General features: G+C 38.6%; 1 protein-coding gene across 1 annotated transcript in view; it reads right to left on the minus strand.

Moving 5' to 3' along the window:
• The window catches only part of DNAH3 (dynein axonemal heavy chain 3), a 171,528-nt gene that overhangs the window by 129,577 nt on the left and 21,846 nt on the right, over positions 1-20,105 (minus strand). Inside the window, 8 exon segments of the mRNA XM_020965369.2 lie at positions 609-732; positions 3,061-3,245; positions 5,456-5,634; positions 5,786-5,891; positions 6,089-6,225; positions 14,582-14,761; positions 17,067-17,262; positions 19,327-19,452. Of these exon segments, the coding sequence (XP_020821028.1) occupies positions 609-732; positions 3,061-3,245; positions 5,456-5,634; positions 5,786-5,891; positions 6,089-6,225; positions 14,582-14,761; positions 17,067-17,262; positions 19,327-19,452 (1,233 nt within the window).

Here is a 20,105-nt window from a genome sequence, read left to right on the forward strand (position 1 = left end):
ATGTGCTATTGATGTTTAATGACTGTCTTTCCAGGACACATTTTTAATGTGCATTATTAATATTTTCTCCATCACTTTAAGTTCTAGGCAATTAATGAAACAAGAAATCTAGCCCTGATGTGTAGCATTTGCTGATTTCTGAGGTGTAAATACTCACAATCAATACTGATCAGCTTCCAGGAGCCTGTTCGAGCTGGCTCCAGCACACCACACCACACCACACCATAGCCTGTATGGGTCTACCTTGTCTCCCCTTGGACTCTAAACTCCTAGAGGGCAGGGACTTTTTTCATTTTTGTCTTCTTTGTATCCCCAGTACCTCTCACACAGCAGGTGTCTAATTAATAAATACTAGTTAATTGGTTGATAGTGAGTTGACTTGATATCCTTTCCCTCTTGTCAAGGAAAAAAGAAATTCCCTCTTTGTTCATTGTCTCCAGTCCTTGACATCTCAAAACTCCACGAGACAGGAAAATGAAATTAGAGAGGAAGATAAAATGGAGAGCCGAGCCCCTGGGTAGGGAGGAATAGAGCCTCTTCCTGACACCAGCAAGCAAGAGCAGGAAAGGTCTCAATTTCCAAGGCATTTCCTTGGGCCGTACAAGTACCTTTTAATTAGGTTCATCTCTGCCTGTTCCCTCTTGGTGAATAGCAATGTTCGGCTGTTTTCAAAGATTTCCTCGATCTGATCAGGCCAGAGGAACAAGGTACTGTTCAACTTTATATCCTCAACTGCAAAACACAGATACAAAGACATATGTATATACACTCCAAGAATTTAAGCCCACAAAGTCAGAAATTAAATACACCCCCCCCATACAAACATACACGATGGCCACAAATCTTGGTACAGTTTTAAACTTTAATAGCTGTGTGTGTGTGTGTGTGTGTGTGTGCGTGTGTGTGCATACTTGAAGCACAAAAGTTAAGGGACTTGCCTAGTTTCTTAGCCTTCTGGTACTTCAAGTAATAATAATAATAACTAACAGTTATGTAGCACTATGTACTATAAATTTACATTATTATCTCATTTGATTCCCCACAACAACCCTGAGAAGTAGGTGCTATTATCATCCCCGTATTACAGATGAGGAAAAGGCAAACAGCAAAAAAGTGATTTGCCAAAGGTCACACAGCTAGTAAGTGTCTGAAGCTGGATTTGAAATGGGCACTTCCCGATTCCACAGCCCTTTATCTACTACACCATCTACCTGATAATTCTGTTCTGCATTGGTAGAGGAAGTTGCCTCATAGGGGTCTTTAAACCAATGAAATCACAGGTCTGGACCAATAATAGTAAAACAACAAAAACAATAACAACAACTATAGCATTTTTATGGTGCTTTAAGATTTGCAAAGCATTCTACCCATATGATTTTGTTTAATTCTCTGTGAGGTATTTATTACTACTAAGCCCATTTTACAGATGAGGAAACTGAAGCTGAAAGCTTAAAAACCTTGTCTGGGATCACACAGTCAATAAGTCTGTGAACCAGGTTTTAAACCCAAGCCTTCCTGATTCCAAGTCCCATCCTCTATTGCAGAGTCAGCAAACTATTGCCCAAGGGCCAAATCTGGGCAGCTGCTTGTTTTCGTATGGCCTGATGGCCAGGACTGTTTGGTTTTTGGTTTTTTGTTTACATTTTTAAATACAGTGAAACTTTATTTAAAAATATAAAAAACATCCTAGCTTGCTGTATAAAAACAGATGTTGGGCAGGATCTGACCAGCCCTATAGCACTGGTTAGTGTGGTATATGGACCCTGGTGGACCCCAGACCCTTTCTGGGGATTACTGAGAGGTCAAAACTATTTTCATAAAAATATTAAGACATTATTTGCCTAATAAAATATTCTCTCCTTTTCCAACTACATATTGGTTTGAGGCTGGATTCTCTTCATAGATTTCAACCAAAACAACATATTGCAACAGAAATGAGTGCAGAAGCAGATTGAGAATCCAGCTGTCTTCTATTATGCCTATTAAAGAGATTTGCAAAAATATGTAAAACAATGCCACTCTTCTCACTAATTTTTTTTTGTTTGGGAAAATAATTATTTTTCATAAAAATATTTAAGGTAATCCAAAATGGGTTTATTATTTTGCGATGAATTAACAAATTAAAAATTTAAAAGCAATCCATTTTAATGTCTAACATGGTAAACATTAATAGATATAACCCACCTAAAAAAACTCTTTGGGGTCCTCAATTTTTAAGAGTGTCAAGAGGTCCTCCAAACCAAAAAGGTTGAGAACCATTACTCTGGATTCCTTCAAATCCCACCTAAAATTCCACCTTTTTTCAGAAACTTTTCCTGTTCCTACTTAATGCTAGTACCTTCCATCTGGTGATTATCTCCAATTTATCCCGTATATATCTTGTTTGTACATAGCTGTTAGTACGTTGTCTCTTCTATTAGACTGTGAACTCCTTGAATGCAAGGACTGTTTTGTTTTTTTAACCTTTCTTTGAATTCCCATTGATTAGCACAGTGCCTGGCACATGTTTCTAAACTGCTGCTAGGTGGTTAGAGTGCTGGGCCTGGAGTTAGGAAGAAATTTTTCTGAGTTCAAATACAGCTTCAGGTACTTCCTAGCTATGTGACCCTGGCAAGTCACTGTTTGCCTCAGTTTCCTCATCTGTAAAATGAGCTGGAGAAGGAAATGGAAAAACATTCCAGTATCTTTGCCAAGAAAGCCTCAGATGGGGTTGCAAAGAGTCAGGCATTACTGAAAATGAGTGAACAAGTCTATTGAAAGATAAAAAAACTGAGAACCATAGCAGTGAATCACCTAACCTGTTATATAATGATGATTATCATATCATGACATCATATCACACATGACTATCATAGGCTGCACAGTCTCTCAATCAATTAATTGCTCTTCTACGGTTCCCAGGGACTTCCCTTTGATTTCAGTGGAGCTCAGTTCTCTTAGGGTGGTATGGATTGAGTTAGACTCTCCAGTGTAGGTTTGACAAAAGGCATCTCTGCTATGATTCAGCCACGGGCTCTCTAACCCTTTAAAAAAAATGTGTTAGGTATTGATTGGACCTACTGGGAAGATCAGCATAGTTCATTAGGAACTCCAGCCTCCAAGCAGCATCGGAGATCTGCCTCCTGAGCCTGAACACAGTGACCTCACTGGCCTTCTTTAAAAATGCCGTGAGAAACACCAGTTCTTCAGTGTTGGCAGGGATCTCGCTGACTTTGTCTGCTATCATGCTGTACTGGTTGCAGAGGCTAGAAAGGAGAAAGCAGAGAGCAGAGTCACTGGTAGCAGCAGCTACTAAAAGTGATATTGAAGATCTATTTATTCTGCTGGGGAATAAATATACTGTTCTATCTCCCTTCTTTAGAGGACTTATTTGTTTATTTTCTTCCGAGAGGTGATTTCGTTGAGTTAGGGAACTCTTGATAAAAAGATTCTCTCCACTAAATCATATCAATACCTCTTCTACAGCAAATTCAGTTAGAGAGCTGCCTGAGGCACTGAGGTGGGGAGGGAAAGGATTGAGCTTTTATTAAGTACCTCTAGTATGACTGGCTCTGTGCTAAGCACTTTGCAAATATCAGCTCAGTTGATCACTAGGAAACCAAGCAATTGTCCAAGCTCACAGAGCCAGTATGTGTCAAAGGCAGCCAATGATCGCCCTTCTGACTCCAAAGTCAGCTCTTTATCCTCTTCATCACATTGCCTAACCTCTTAGAGGGTTATGGTCTGAATATTTGTTACTGAAAGGAAGCTTCTCATAAATTTAATTGATTGAGCCAAACAGAAATCATCAAGCATTTTCTGCACTGATAGTGTGCCTACTTGGGGTCTCTGATACTATGAAATTGTTTCACTTAACCGCTTTGCATTTAAACCTTTGGAACAATGCATTCAGTCAGATTCCATATTTCCCTCTTCCCCACCCTTGTTTCCTCTATAGAGTAGACTGTGAGCCCAACTTCCACAAGACCTAACTTTATGCAAACAGCAGCCATCAGGAATATCTTCATAACCAAGCCAGTAAGAAAAGGAAAATTCCAGAGTCCAATCCTTTCCAAGTAATCGAGGTCAATGACTAACATCATGGACCTTAGACATTGAATGGGGATACAAAAACAACACACACACACACACACACACACACACAATCTTAGCTTCCTACCTCAGAGGCATTTACAATCCTAACAGGGAATGAGAAGATGGCATTAGAACACTTCTGGAGAAGACATCAAAAACAGCTCAAACTAATAAGGTAAAAACCAGTCCTGTACGAGTTTTGGCAGGGTTATATAAGGTGAGAATCTGAGCCTGTTCTCTGAGCCTCAATGAAATGAATCACAAATACACAATGGCTTGTTAAATTTGGATTATTCTCCACTAAAAATAAATATGCCAGACAGATTGCATGACATCACTCTCCTGGTTAGTTCTTGAATCCTACTAGGTGTCACCCTGCACAGGAGAAAACATATGTGAGAACCCAGCTTCCTAAATGCTATGCATTACTAAATGATTTGAAAAGTCTTTATCCAGAGAAAGTTCATCCCAAAAGACCACTTGGGCTTCCTTTGAAAACATTGCTAGGAGAAACTAGATGGCACAATGGATAGAGTGCCAGCCTTGGGGTCACAAGGACTTGAGTTCAAATGTGGCCTCAGACACTTACTAGCTGTGTGGCCTTGAGAAAGTAGTTTAATCCTGATTGCCTTAAAAAAAAAATATAGACCAACACCAAAGTGGGTAATTTGGGTAAAGGAAAGGACTATAGAGTTAGAAGGGACCCTAGAGGCCACTGAGCTGAGTTCCCTCATTTTATAGATGAGGACACTGAGTCACAGAGAAGTTAAATGACTTGCCCAGAGTCATATAGGTAGCCAGTATCTTGAGGAAAGATTTGAACTCAGGTCTTTCTGACTCCAAGTCCAGCACTTTATTCATTCTACCATCTAGGTGACATGGAATTCTTTCCATTTTTCCTTCTCCCTTTCCCTATTCAAAATAGAAAAATCTCATCACATTCTTCCCCTACATGTAAGTTTTAGCCTGGATCTTTGAATTTCCTCAATATCTTGACACGGAGGCAGAAGCCACAAGAACTCTAAGTCCAATATGAGTAATAATAACTAACATTTATGTGGCATTTACTGTGTGCCAGGCACTGTATAATTATCTCATTTTGATCCTCATAAGAACTCTGGGAGGCAGGTGCTATTATTATCCTTATTTTGCAGATGAGGAAACTGAGGGCAAATAAAGGTGAAGTGACTTGTCCAAGGTCACAAAACTAATGTGTTTGAGGTTGGATTTGAACTCAGGTCATCATGACTATAAGGCCAGCACTTTAGCCACTCAGCCATCCAGATGCCCTGGTCACATCATTTCCCCTGCCCCTCATGCCTAATTGATCCATCTGTACAAATCTTCACAATAATTTTTCTACAAAGAATAAAAACAGTACTTGGTATTCTGTTCTCGATTTTCATCAACTTGGAATTGAATCAGCTGTTGTTTAAGCACTTTGGTCCGATTGCAGAGATTCTCATTTAGTGCTAAAGCATCAAGACAGAACAGGGCCAAAGGTACTGTGATGTGCATGGATGCAATTTCTCCTTTCAATTTCTTCATCCTGTCAATGTACTGTGGGGAAGAGGAAGCATTCCATGGCTTAGCAGGTCCTCTGGGAATAGCAAGCCAAGTGCTGGCCATTTGGTAGGCACTACAAAAGTATTTGTTGCTGGGTCGATTGGGGTTGGTGTTATTCAAAGGCAAGGTAAAGTAAGGCTCTTACCTCCACGAAATCATCAAGGTCGTGGACTTTTGAGAGAAAAGATGTGACATCTCGTTTTGCAGTGCCATCCAACAGATTGCTGTATTTTTGGTACACATCTAAGTATCTTCCAGGTTAAAGAACAAAGGAACAAACACACAATCAACACACACACGGCAAGGTCAGCAGTGATTTACTTCCAACCAAGACTACCCGCCCTCAAAAAAAAAAAAAAGAAACCAACAAAAATTAGCAAAAACAAATTCTTTGATAAGTAGAATGCATCCAAACTAGGTTATAGGATTCAAGACCAAGCCAACTTACTTTCTGGGGCCTACTTGGTTTTTTTCAAAAACCTCTTCTGTTTGCTTCACAAAATCAGAAACTAACATTTCATCTGGGCCGACGGTCCCAAGAGTAAGATTATCTCCTTGGAGCTCTGGGAAAAGGTTTACTTCTACCTAAAGAACATAAATGGGACTGTGTTTTCATAGAGAAAGGGAAGTAATCCTCACTTTGAAATGTTATTCCTATAATGCACTGACCCTCTAGGAATGATCTTTGCATTTTTTAAAAAAATCATTTTGGAAGTGGCCAGACCACCAACCTTCCTTGAAAGAAATCTTCCCTAAAATAAATTAGGTCAAACCCAATAGCTGACTGTGGACAAACAGGAAGGGAAGAAGGGAACAAACATTTATTATAATGGTACCTACTATGCACACCTTACACATATTATCTCATTTGATCCTCACAATAACCTTGGGAGGTAATAATAATAGCCAACATTTATATAGTGCTTACTCTGTGCCAGGCACTGTGCTAAGCAGTTTACAAATATGACCTCTTTTGATCCTCACAACAACCTAGGGAGGTAGGTACTATTATTATCTCCATTCTAGATTTGAGGAAACTGAGGCAGGCAGAGGTTAATTGACTTGCCTGGGGTCACGAGGCTAGGAAGTGTCTGAGGCTAGATGTGGGAGGCAACAGTCTAACATCCTAGAAACTGGAAGATATGTTCTAGGAAAATGTTTGCAAGATAAAAGAGCGGCATCACTTCATATGGGATAATGGTTTTATGTCTATTTTTATTTATTATTATCTTTTTTTTAAGGCAATTGGGTTAAGTGACTTGCCCAGGGTCACACAGCTAGTAAGTGTTATGTGTCCAAGGCTGGATTTGAACTCAGGTCCTCCTGAATCCAGGCCTGGTGCTCTATCCACTGTGCCACCTAGCTGCCCCCATATGGGATAATGCTCAGAGACAGTGCTAAAGAACGTGTCAGAACTTAATTATGCAGATTTTATCAGGCTATCCCTTATTTTAGAAGACATTTTTGGACCTGGGGAGAATCTGAACTTTAAAATGAGGCCACTACATTTTGTGGTATAGTAGAAAGACATTATTAAACCTTTTTTGATTCAATGGGAAAATAACATTCCTATATGGTGATCTGAGAATCAAACAGCAAAATTGTGAATGATAAATAACTGACATGAGTTGCTTATGTGGAAGGAATGGCTTACCTTGCACAACACTAATCCAATAAATATTCACTCAATAGACATTCACTAATAGTCTACTTTGCAGGTTAGACAAGGATAAATAAAATGAAGGCCCTACCCTTGAAAAATTTATAATCTAGTATTGAAGATAAGATAGGTATACAAATAATCACTATAAATTAAAATGTGATAAAATGCTATGAGAGATGCAAGGAGGAAGAGATCACTTCAACCTTTGCTTTGAGTGAGGATAAACCAGACAGACTCTCTGGAAGAGTTAATACATGAGCTTCTAGTTTGCCCAGGGATAAAAAACAAAAACAGTGGGTGAAAGAAGTTGTATGGGCTAAGGCCAGGGAGGTAGCTTGCAGGCAAATCAGAGGGCCTTGAATGTCAGATTGAGGAGTTTGTATTTTATTGGGAAATAGCAATGTCCCCAAGAAATGAAATAATAGATACCTGTTTTCTGATCAGCAGGGAAAAGAGAGAAGAGAAAGAAGTAAGAAATTTCTAGAAGTTGGATTTCTACTTAAGATTTTCCTACAGACAACAGCTGGAGGAAATTTCTATTTCCATTTCTGAAATACTTTCCAAACTTTGTAAGGACTCTTCCTTTTAAAGGACTCCTTTGGCAGAGCCCCATCTCTCCAACATGACCGTAGTTATGATGTGAATAAATATTCATAATGACAAAAAAAGCAACTGATATTTTAAATGAATTAATATGTTAGTTACAACAGTAAAAGAAAGGTTATATTTTATCCCAGAAAGACAAGAAAATAAATTCTTATTAAAAGGAACAAATGAAAGATCATGGACACAAAATCCATTATTCCCGTTGCCTATTTTATTGTGGCTCAGTGAACTTAGAGGATGGTCAGAAGAGCCTGGTCTTGATTAGGTTGTAGGAAGGTAACCATTACTTGGGACTTTCTTTGCATCTCTCTTGTACTGAGAGATATGGCCATTGTTGTTAGGCTTCAGGGTATATCCTAGGCTTTGAAACTTGTTATACATTTATATCTCATTAAGACTCTGGTGCTGGCCAGCCTCTTAGAGAAAATAGAATGAACTTATTGCCCTGGAGTTGGAGAAAGCTAGAAACTGAGCTATAATTTGAAGGAGCGAAAATCTGGACTTTCTCCTCTGCTACTTCCATATGCTATTTGGGAAATGGAGTTGACTGCATAGTAACTCCAAGTTTATTTTCCTCCTGGGAAAATAATACCAGAGAACTACTATTTCCTAATAGTAGTACTATAAGGCTAGAGACTTTCCCTCTTGACTTTCCAGACTTTTCCACCTCCTGTCCAGCAGCTCTCTCCAGATGCTTCCACTCCTGTGGTCCTCTCCTCTAAGTAGTAAATACCTGGCCAGGTCCACCATTTCCAGAGGTGGCCAGGCCAACCCATGCTCACTTCTCTCCCAGATCTGCTCCTGAGTCTGGACTTATTCCACCTCCTTGCCTCTATAAGGAGACCCTTCCCCTCGCCAGCTTCTACTTCCCTTTTATGTATTGTCTTCCTCCTTTAGAATGCAAGCTCCTTGAGGGTAGGGACTGTCTTTTTTTGTTTGTTGTATTCCTGGAGCTTAGCACAGTCCCTAGTATACAGTAAGTGTTTAATAAATGCTCTAATATAATATAATCTATTTATCTGTCTGTCTAGGTCCCTGAGGTAGAAGATGGGACTTCTCGGAAAGAGGAAGGGAATTATATGGACTTTTTATGGACTACTATGAGTTCTTTGGGATATTTTGCATTTTTAGTCAAGTAAAATAAAAGCTATCTTGAATCTGATGTACGTTGTTATCTTCAGTGCCTGCACAGGACTTGGGGGGCCTTTTACTTATATAAGGGAAATATGAACATGAGCCATATTCTGAGTTTCCCAAAGGAAATTCTTGGTGGGGGCAAAACGAGCCAAAAAAATATTATTTGAAAGGCAACTATGGTCCATGAAAGCCTAGGGGTTGGGTTCTAGAACATAGGTTAAATAAAGATGAAAATGGCAATGCTTGGTAAATGCACAGACCCCTTAAAATAACTCCGAAGCCGACCTGGGAATCTGTGGGCTGGAGGCACAGTCATGATCCGGCAGAGATCTGTTCATTGCAAAACAACTCTCACTGAACAAACTATCATCATATTGAAAGAACAGGCTGAGAAAACTCCATAAAATTACTGGAAGCCTCCTAGAAAGCAAACCCTCACTCGGACGCCGCTAGGGGTCAAAGAGGTTTTTTGCAATGACAGGTCACCGCTTTGGTTTCCACTAATAAGAACACCATTGCTTTGAAGCAAGTATAAAGAGAAAAGGGAATCTTGCCATAGCATGCAATGAGCGCATTATGTCTGTGTTTATTCCAGTGCCCAGTAACTTCTGTGAATGGACAAAATGCAAGTTGTCCTCCCTAACTAGAGAAGGATTTGGTAAAATGGTTAGAGGAGTATCTCCCTGCTCTCCACACGTGGGGTCCCAACAGGGGAAAAGCCATAAAATACAGTAATAAAACTTAGACTCCGTGAGAGCTGGAAGCCTGGACACGGCGACCTGTTAAAAATCTTAACTTAGATACTGAGTTATAACTCAAGATACTGTGACCTGTGAAAGCCATAACAAGAATATCATGACCCACATGTAACTAGTACGTGATCAATATACAAACTTACATTTGGGCATAATATTGGCTTAACTCCCAAGCTCATTACAAAGCAGAAAACCAAAAACATCCACCAATCAGTAGTGATGCACTCTCTAGCTCCTCCTCCTTTTGTTTGTTTTCTATAGTCACCATGGAGATTTTGGGGGGTTCTTTAGCAGGGATCCACTGAACTGTCTGGCAGCCCCAGATTGCCCTTGTTTTGAAACTATTCATAATGATTGATTAAACTACTACCTATAATCAATCTGCAGATCCTTGGCCTCTTTGGTATCAAAAAGAACACCTCACAGTTATGGAGGAAGCACAGGGTTCTTTAAGCCATGTTATCAAGAAGAAAGTAGTACTTCTTAAAAGATTAGAAATACTTTGAAGGAAAAAAAAAGAAAGAAAGAATTTGAAGAGGCAGAAGGAAATCCTAAAGGTAAATATTGATCTAATTTTCAAAAAAGGAAAGAAGCTATAACGTTTAGATTATAGGTCAGAAAGCTTCACTTCAATTCCTGGCAAAAATATGGAATATATTGTGAAAGGGATGGCTTCTGAGCCTTAAGAAAAGGAAGTGGCGATCACTAATAGCAGTCTAGCTCCATCAAGAACATTTCATGCCCGACTAATGCAATTTTCTTTTTTGATAGGGTTATTTGACTTTTATGCCAAGGGAATGCCATGAACACAGTACTTCTGAATGCCAGAAGAGCATTTGACAAAGTATCTCATTTGTCCTTTAGGACAAAATGGAAAGAATTGTGTTAGATGATAATACAGTTTGGTGAATTAAGAACTGGTTGAGTGACTAGACCTAAAGAGGGGTCATTTAATGGTCCAGTGTCAACCTGGAACACCCCAGGGATCTGTCTTTCATATAATGCTATTCAATATTTTTACCAAAAACTTAAAGGTATATATGAAATTCTTATATTTGCAGATGACACAAAGTGGAAATGTTATTATAGCTGCAGAATCAGTATTCAAAAAAGATTTCAAAAAGCTAGATCTTTGGACAAATCTAACAAGACAAAATTTAATAGAAATAAATGTAAAGTTCTTTGAACTTGAGTCCAAAAAAATCATCTTCACAAGATGAATGAGTTGTTGCCAGATAGTTTCTATGAACTCTGTGTGTGTGCATACGTGTGTTCACTTGTGTATGTGTGTGTGTGTGTGTGTGTGTGTGTGTGCGTGTGTATTTGTGTATCACACCCAGGGTTCTGTTCTGGTCCCTCTTCTCTATTCTTTCTAAACTTTCCCTTGATGATCAACTCCCATGGGCTCAATTATGAACTTCAGCAGCTGACTTCTGAATCTATCAAGCCCTCATTTTTCTCTTGAGGTCCAACGTTACTAGTTTCCTGCTGGACATCTTAACATAGATGTCCTACAGGCATCTCAAACTCAGTATGTCTGAAACAGAATGCATTATTCCTGAACCCATTCCTTCTCCTGACTTTGCTATTTTTGTTAAGGGCATCACCATTCTACCAGTCATTTGGATTCACAACCTTGGAGTTAGTCTGCATTCTTTAATCTCCCTTACTCTGTTTATTCAATCCAATTAGTTGCTAAGTGTTGTCAATTCTATCTCCATGACATCTCTTGCTTCTGCCCCCTTCTTTGTACTCACATAGTTAACATTCTAGTTCAAGTTCTTCTTACTTTTTTCCTAAACTATAGTAATAGACTTCTTTTTTAAAAAAATGAAATATTTATTTTATTTTTTAATTAACAAGCATTTCTTTTCTTTCCCTCCTCCTACCACTGGGGGAAGAAAAAGAAAATTAGAACAAAACCTATCTTTCTAGACTGACTTCATCAAGAATGAAGAAATCCAATGAGAAACTATAAGAAATAACTACTTATACCTTCGAGATGCACAAAAAGTAAACCGGAGGGGCCGTTAGGTGGCACAGTGAATAGAACACTGGTCCTGGAGTCAGGAGGACCTGAGGTCAACTCCGCCCTCAGACACTTGACACTTACTAGCTGTGTGTCCCTGGGGCAAGTCACTTAACCCCGTTGTCTAGGCAAAATAAATAAATTTAAAAAAAGAAAAAGTAAACCAGAAACCCAGGGCAATAGGAAAGGGGGCCACTCTCAAAGCCAGCACAGACAAACAGGCCAGTAGCCTAGCAACATGACCAGAGATGAATGGAGATGCTTGTAGTCAACTTAATAAATAATGAATTTTATTTTAGCCATGTTGAGTTTGATATGCTCTTATAGAATGTCCAGGTTGAAATGTCCAGTGGGGCTCTGTTCAGGAGGCAGGAAAAGTGTGGGACTTTCAAGAGAAAACCTGAGAGGGGTGTCAAAATTCTTGGGGAGAGGGTATAGGAGAAACTAGATGACCCTGGGAGCATCAGTGACCAGTGCAGCATGGTAGCATTCAGACCAAGATAATACAGGTGCCTAAGGGCTAAAAAATCCCTAACACTCTGTTCTGAGATGCCATAGAGGGATTTGAAAACCTAGCACTCTGAACTTCAAGCATCCAGGGGGGCCTGTATTCCAGAAGTAAAAGTCAATGCAGGAATCCAGGTGATCCAGGGTAAGACCAAGCAGAAATGACTACCTAGCCTAAAAGTTGGAGTGGAGCCCAGCCCTAGAACAAAACCCTTGTTCAAACCAAAGAAAACAGTGACCAGTGTAAAAAATTATTTTAGATCCAAAGATGCTTCAGAATCGTTTAACTCAATAACTACTGTAAGCCGAGACTCAGGGGGGGAAATGGATTTTTTTTTTACAAGGACTACATGAATATCTAGAAGAACTGAAACAGATAAAAATAAAATAAATATTCTAGAGAAAGAATTGGAAGGGGAATAAATAGAATGGAAGAGAAAGTAAAAAACTTTAACAAATAATTGACTCCTTAAAACTAGGATAGACCAAACAGAAATCAATGACTATACAAGACAGCAGAAAATATTAGAACAAAATCAAAGACTGAAAAAGTTGAAGAAAATGTTCATTATCTGACATTTTAAAAATTACCCTGAAAAACAGGTTGAGAGATAATCTAAGAATCATTAGTTGTGGTGCTAACATTTTAATAAGAGAAGAAGAAAAAAGTGACCTTTTAGATCCTTGATGTATTTATTCAAAAGGCGAGATAAATAAGAAAAGCAGAGGACCTAAGGATGGATAGGTTCTGTTCTGAGGGCTTTAAGAGGGGCAAGAGAATGGAAGGTAAAAGGAATACATTTGTGTAGGAAGAAGGGGTAGAACTTGTTATTTTTAATAATTGAGGCACATAAGAAGACACACCCCATCTCATCTAATAAACATGGAGGATGAGGTAAAAGGAGGGTGCATCAAACAAACGTTACTCTTAAGTCTCTGAAACAGACACAGCAGGATTGAATACATGCACAAATAAATGATTTGGTGTAACTCAACAGGAAAACAAGTAGAGATGAGTTTTTAAGAGAAGGAAAATATTTGCAAGCAAGACAAATTTCTCTCAAAAGAAGGAAGGTGGAATTAAAAGGAGGGAAAAGAATCTAATGGAGTTTTTACCTGTTGAGGGTGGGATAAAAAGGAAAAGAATAAAATAAGTAGAATCTAAGGGGATTAAGGAATTGAAAAGGGAAAAAAGAAAAGGAGTAGAGTCTAAGGGTTCCCATCCATTGAAAATGACTGAACAATGTCTATATTAATGCAATGGAAAATTATTGACCTATTTGATAAATTGAGACAATTTCAAAGAATCCTGGGTAGTATGAACTAATGTAGAATGAAGTGAGCAGAACCAGGAAAAGAGTTCATGTAAGAAAAACAATAAGGTAAAGGAAAACAAGTTCGTGAGATGTAAAAGCTCTGATCAATGGCATTAACAATGTCTCCCTCCAGAGGATCTATGATGGTACCCATCCCTCATAGCTAAGATGTATTCTACTACAAATTGACCCTCATCAACTCTGATCATAGGAAAGTAGCTGGGTGGAAGTGTAAAGACATTTTCACATCTCTACTAAACTTCTTCCCCAAATTAAACATCCCCTGTTCCTCCAATTAGTCCTCATTGGGTATGGTTTCCAGGCTCCTCACTGTCTGGTCACATCATTTGAGTCTGCTTGCCTACAGCTAACAGGAAAGAACAGGGCAATGAGGGAAACAGTAGTCATAGATTTTGCTAAAAGGAGGAAGTTCAGAACATATGGTCTAGGAAGGCAAAGGACTTCTACCACTTTACAAAATAAGCATGAAGTAGTGGAAAGAGCGTTAGAATTGGAGTCAGGAAGACCTGGGTTTAAGTTCCATTTCTGACACTTAGTAGTTATTTGACTCTGACAAGACATCTAACCCCTCTGAGCCTCAGTTTCATAATCTGTAAAATGAGGATGTTGGACTAGACGGTGTATAAGGTCCCTTCTCACTTTCGATCTATAATCTATACACAATCTCTTAATTTATGAGATTTATGAGATTGTCTCTCAGAGCATTTCTAACTTCCTTTCTAATTTCCTTAAATCAGCCTTGGGCCTTAGAAGGTGACCTTATATAGGGCAACTTTGTGCTCCCACTGAATATCCTTTGGTGCCATTGTAATGGATATTTCTTAGATTCTCTTATGTTCCAAGTCTTTCATCTTGATTGGCACATGTCCTAAATATCCCAGTCCCCAATCTATGAGTCACACTGTACCTTAGGAATATTTTCAGAGTTCTTAATGATTTCCATGAAGCAGCTGTAGATTAAATCCCAGCATTCATTAAAAGGTGGATCAAAGATAATCATTGGTTCCTCCACCTTGAGTTTTATGATGATTACCTGAGGGATAAAAAACTCCATCTCTTGATAAGGGGGATCAAAATCATTCCCATCCTCAAAGGAGAAAAAAAAAAGGAATAATAATTAGAAAGTGAGAAATCCTAGAATTAAGGCCAAGAGAATAGTAACTATTGTCCTATGTTTCTTGAAGTTGATGTGAGAACCCAACAAAGAGGTGATTGCCTCAGTTCAAGCAGGAAATTCACACTGTCATGACAAGTTATAAGTCTCATGGCCAGTATTAAGACACTGCAGAGTAAAAAACTTTGTAAAGGATTTTTTGGAGGAAAGGAGAAGGAGGTTGCCAATTACTCCTACATGCCACCTAAAAGTTATACTTATCAATGAACTACTACATTACAATATTCCTACCATATTGAAAATTGTTGAAAAGTCCTTATGAAATAGATTTAGAGAAACCTCTAAATCTGTGGCTGAGTCTTTTATATTAACAAGTACTTTCCAGTTGCCTCCATTCTTTTCAGAATCATCTGCAGTCAATTCTAATAATCCAGTCCAAGTATATTTGGTTCAGAAAAAATCTTCAGAGTTTATTTTAAGGGCATTTTAAATGAGTCAGTGGACTGCGATTGGGTTTCAGTAGCCTTGGTCTTACTTAGGGAAGGATCAGAAATGCTGGTTTCCATAACCTTTTCTGAAGTACTAATTAACCACCTGTTAGATGTAGAGTTGGAAGGGACCCCCCCAAACACCTACAACAATCCCTTCATTTTATAGATGAGGACACTGAGAATCAAGGAGATTGAGTGACTTGCCCCACATCACACAGGTAGTAAGCATTAAGCATGGGATTTGAACCTGGGTGTCCAAGCCTAGAAACAATGCTCTCCCCTTGTGGGCTCAGACTGTTTTTTTTTTCTTTTCATCTTTTGTACCTAACACAATGCTTAACATATATTAGGGGCTGAATAAATGCTTACTGATTTATTAATTGCTTGATTGACTTCTGTGATTTTAATTTAAATAATAATAGCTAACATACAGCACTTTAAGATTTGCAAAGCATTTTACAAAAATTATTCATTTAATCCTTACAACCACCCTGGAATGTAGGTTCATTTTGGAGTTGAGGCTGATAGTGGTTAAGTAACTTGCTTCTAGTCACATGGCTAACAAGTATCTAAGATGGGATTTGAACTCAGGTCTTCCTGACTTCAGGCGCAGCACTGTATCTACTACACTACCTAGATGGATGCTTCAAAGTCTAGTTTAAAACTCCAATATGCCCCACACATCCACCTATGATCAGAATTGGTGAGGGTCACTATGTTGTAGAGATTTATTTTGCTTTATGCAATGGTTCCTAAAAGGTTGTATGTATAAACTGGATTATTGTAAATAAAATTGTTATTTTAAATGTAGTAGGAGTGCTTGCTATTTTTAAAATTGCTATTGTGAAATGCTTTTGAAAGTAAATAATTAGTTTTTAAATTTGCTTTTTGTTTAGACCCAGATCTTCATGTATTAACTACACGTAAAACATTTTTAAACGAGTTGAAGTATGTGAAGATAATATAATATTTTTGGGCAATAAATAATTATAAAGACATAGCACAGTACAGTGATCAGAGGGCTAGCCTGGGACTCATCCTGCCTCTGAAACAAACTGGTTATGTGGCCACGAACAAATCATTTGACTGCTCAAGGGCCTGGACATTGTACATTGTAAAGGAGTTGCTGATGTGCATTAGCTGAGTAAGTTTCCAGGAGTCCCCCACACTAATGAAATTGTAGATCCAGACTCCCCTACCAGCATATAAATATACACATATGCATGCATGCATGCATGCATATATGTATAGGTATATGTGTATGCATACATGTATGTGTATGTGTGTATATGCACATGTGTGTGTATATATACACACATATATACATGTATACATATATATACTGAATATGAGGAATTCAGAAACACATAGGAAGATTTGTAGAAATTGATGCAGAGTAAAGAAAGAAGAGGCAAAAAAAAAGTTCCATGATGACTACAATAACAAAAATGGACATTTTACTAAAAGGCAGATTCATTGCAATGAGCAATCTTGGATCCAGGGAATGGAATGCATTCCTCTTCTCAAGAGAGAGGTGGGGGGAGGGTAATTACAGGCACAAAATGATGTGTGGTTGCTTTGTCAGCCAGTTTTGCTTAATTATTTCTTTAAATCTTTATTACAAGGGAGGATTGTGTGTGTGCATGGAGGCGGGGGGGAAGGAAGGAACCCCCCAAACCAGAGGTACCAACGAAATTTTCTAGATACAAAAATTATACACCTATCATTGAATGATGTTGTTACTACTTTTATCATATCCAAAAGATCAGCTCACTGTCCACTTATACCTTGTGAATCATGAAAAACTCGACAAGGTCCTTCAGCGAATTAATCACTAACTCCCGGAGCTGCAGGGACATGAAGGAAGCCACTGAAGCAAAATATTCCTCAATGATTCGAGAGGATTCAAAGTCACTCTTGGGAGCAAAATGAAGCCAATGATCCTTTTGTGAGATAAAATGCTGGGCACAGGTGGGAATCCACCTGCAGGACAAAAGGCAGACTGGGGTCAGATAGGTATTTGAGCTCTGGGGACCTTTCTCACTATCTGCTGACCCTTTTGCCAAAGAAGATGGGTGAGGGTATCCTAGGGAATCGAATACAGTAGGTGGGCCCCTTTCCCACTACAATAGTGTCATCAATCAGCTATCTCAAAGTTTCTTCAAGACATGGCTTGGGTACTGTCTCCTACTGGAGACCTTTCATCAACCCCTCAGTTGTTAATACTCTTTACTTCTTGAAATTAACAATCTAATTATTATTACTGTCATTAATGGTAGGTACTGTGGAGAATACAACAGATGCAGAAGATGTGAACACATCTCGAGGACCTCCAGGAACTGGAAAGATGTATTTGTTTATTTGTACACATGCTGCCTCCCACCAATAGAATGCAGTTCTTTAAAGGACAGAGATTCTATTTTGTTCTCATCTTCATAATCTCTACTGCCTTGTGTATATACCCATGGATAGGCACTGAGCCTCTGATTTCTTTGGCATAGGGAACACCCAGGAGAGAGAACTCTGGCTATCAATGCGGGGACCTTCTCTTACTATCTTAGAGAGTAGCTTAGAACAAAGGCATCAAATATGCTGCTTGTACCTGCATTTGCTCCCAAGTGCAAAGGAACCAGATTAAAATGTAATTGGGAATATTTAATAAAATAAATAAAAATACAACAGAATATAGATAATGTTAATATGTGGTTTTATAAGCCAATGCATGGTCTGCAGGGAGCTGCTTTACAGCCAGCTTTCTATCCACCTCATCAATGCTTCTCTCAGGTGCATAGCGAACACATGAGAAATGTTTTTGAATTGAACCTTCTGACCAATCCATTTCCCCTTTCCTAAGAAAATAAATGAGATAAGCATTGAAAAGATACTTTTCCTATGGTATCACCCACAGGGCCAGGACTACTTGGTAAAGTACACTTAATAAGAAATGTAAATTTCTTTTCCTCTTAACCATGAGATACTATACGTTATACCACTTCACCTCCCTTTTACTCTTCGATTCAGTGACACTGACCTCCTGGCTGTTCCTCAAACAAGACACTTCATTTCTCAGCTCAGGGCATTCTCTCTGGCTGCGATGCTCTTCCTTCTCATCTCTTTCTCTTCACTTCCTAAGCTTCCTTCAAGTTCCAGCTAAAATCCCACCTTTTACATGAAGACTTTCTCAATTTTTCTTAATTCTAGTGTCTTCCCTCCACTGATTATATCTAATGTATCCTATGTATAACTTGTTTGTACATAATTATTCCTATGTTGTCCCTCCCATTAGGCTGTGAGCTTCTGAAGAGCAGGGACTCTTTTTTAACCTTTCTTGGCATCCCCAGTGCTTAGCATAGTACCTGACATATAGTAGGTGCTTAATAAATGTTTACTGACTGAAAAAAAAAGAAAGAAAGAAACCGAAGTAGGGCTTCCTGCTCAGAAAGGGAGAAAGCAGAATTAAAGGTGAAATATTGCCCTCCTTTACTTCAAGCTCTCATCCCCACCCAATACATGCCCCTAATGCTAATTTTTCAGGGAAATCACTGCCTAAGCTCTTCCTGCTATTCAGTGGATGGTATTTTCCTTGGCTCTGGATACAGCTACATATGTATTCTTATAATGGCTAAAAATGAATTGTCTTAAACATTAGAAACCTCCCTGTCCTTAGGATTCTGAGGTTAATCAGCTGGGTGGCCAAAATACAAGAATGTTAAAATCTTCCACATCACCAAGAAAGGACTCAAAGGTTTGACAGTCAGTGATGGAAAGTAGGTACTATAATAGGAAACAGATGAGGAGGAGGCTCCAGGAGAAAGAACCTTTGTGAAAGCAAAGGAATAGTTGGAAAGAAAAACACAGGAAGGGGGGAAGCAGTGAGAAGTATAAGAGTGAGGATGATGAATGTGAGGGTCAATCAATGTAAGTACAAAGAGAGGCTAAGATTTTGCTGTTCAGCATTGAGGACCAGTTTAAACTTCACCTGGTTCTCAATTTTAATTCCAATTGCTTCTGTCTCATTAATTACCACCATTTCAACACAATACTGACCTGTCAAGAAGAACTTGACGAGCTTCAATGCAGTGCTGTTTAATGACTTTGAAAAATTCACTGGGTAATAGTGGCAATGGTCCTGCAAGCAATTCTGCTGTTCGAACAAACCTGATTTTACAAAATCTGTAAGAGAGAGTTTTTTTGAAAACCTGCATAAGTTAAATTATTATTATTATTAGAAATAAATATTGTTTTAAATAAATATTAAATATTATTTGATCAAATTTATAGATTACAAATAAAAAGAGTTTTCTTTCTAGGTTTCCCTGAAACCAACTCCTTCATTTCTTATAGCACAATAGCAATCCATCATATTTATATACCACAACTGCTTCATCAGTTCCCCAAATTTATGGATACCCCTTCTTATTTCCATTTTTTCCCACCTCAAAAAGGTCTATAAATATTTTTGTACATCCTTAGGATTTGTTTTGCCTAGGATTAATCAATACACCTTAATCTACCATTCTTATAATTCCCCCTCCTCCCTTTCTCCCTTGCCCTACTATTTCCCTGTTGAGTGAAATGTATTTCTGTACTCAGCTGTGTGTTTGTGTTTGTATTCCTCCTTCTTTTGACCAGTTCAGATGAGAATGAGGTTCAAATGTCAACCATTACCCCACCCTCTCTTCCTTGTAGATATCAATCTACTTGTGCACTTGATTATGGGAAATAAAGGAAGTTAACCTGCCTTTCCTTTTCCCTTCTTTTTCTTTCCTAAATCTTGTGTGATCCTGACCATGGCTCCCCAGTATCTGAATTCTTTCTGACTGCTT

This window comes from Phascolarctos cinereus, unplaced genomic scaffold (genome assembly GCF_003287225.1).
Source record: "Phascolarctos cinereus isolate Bilbo 61053 unplaced genomic scaffold, phaCin_HiC Scaffold_4;HRSCAF=312, whole genome shotgun sequence".
In the NCBI taxonomy this organism is placed as follows: domain Eukaryota; kingdom Metazoa; phylum Chordata; class Mammalia; order Diprotodontia; family Phascolarctidae; genus Phascolarctos; species Phascolarctos cinereus.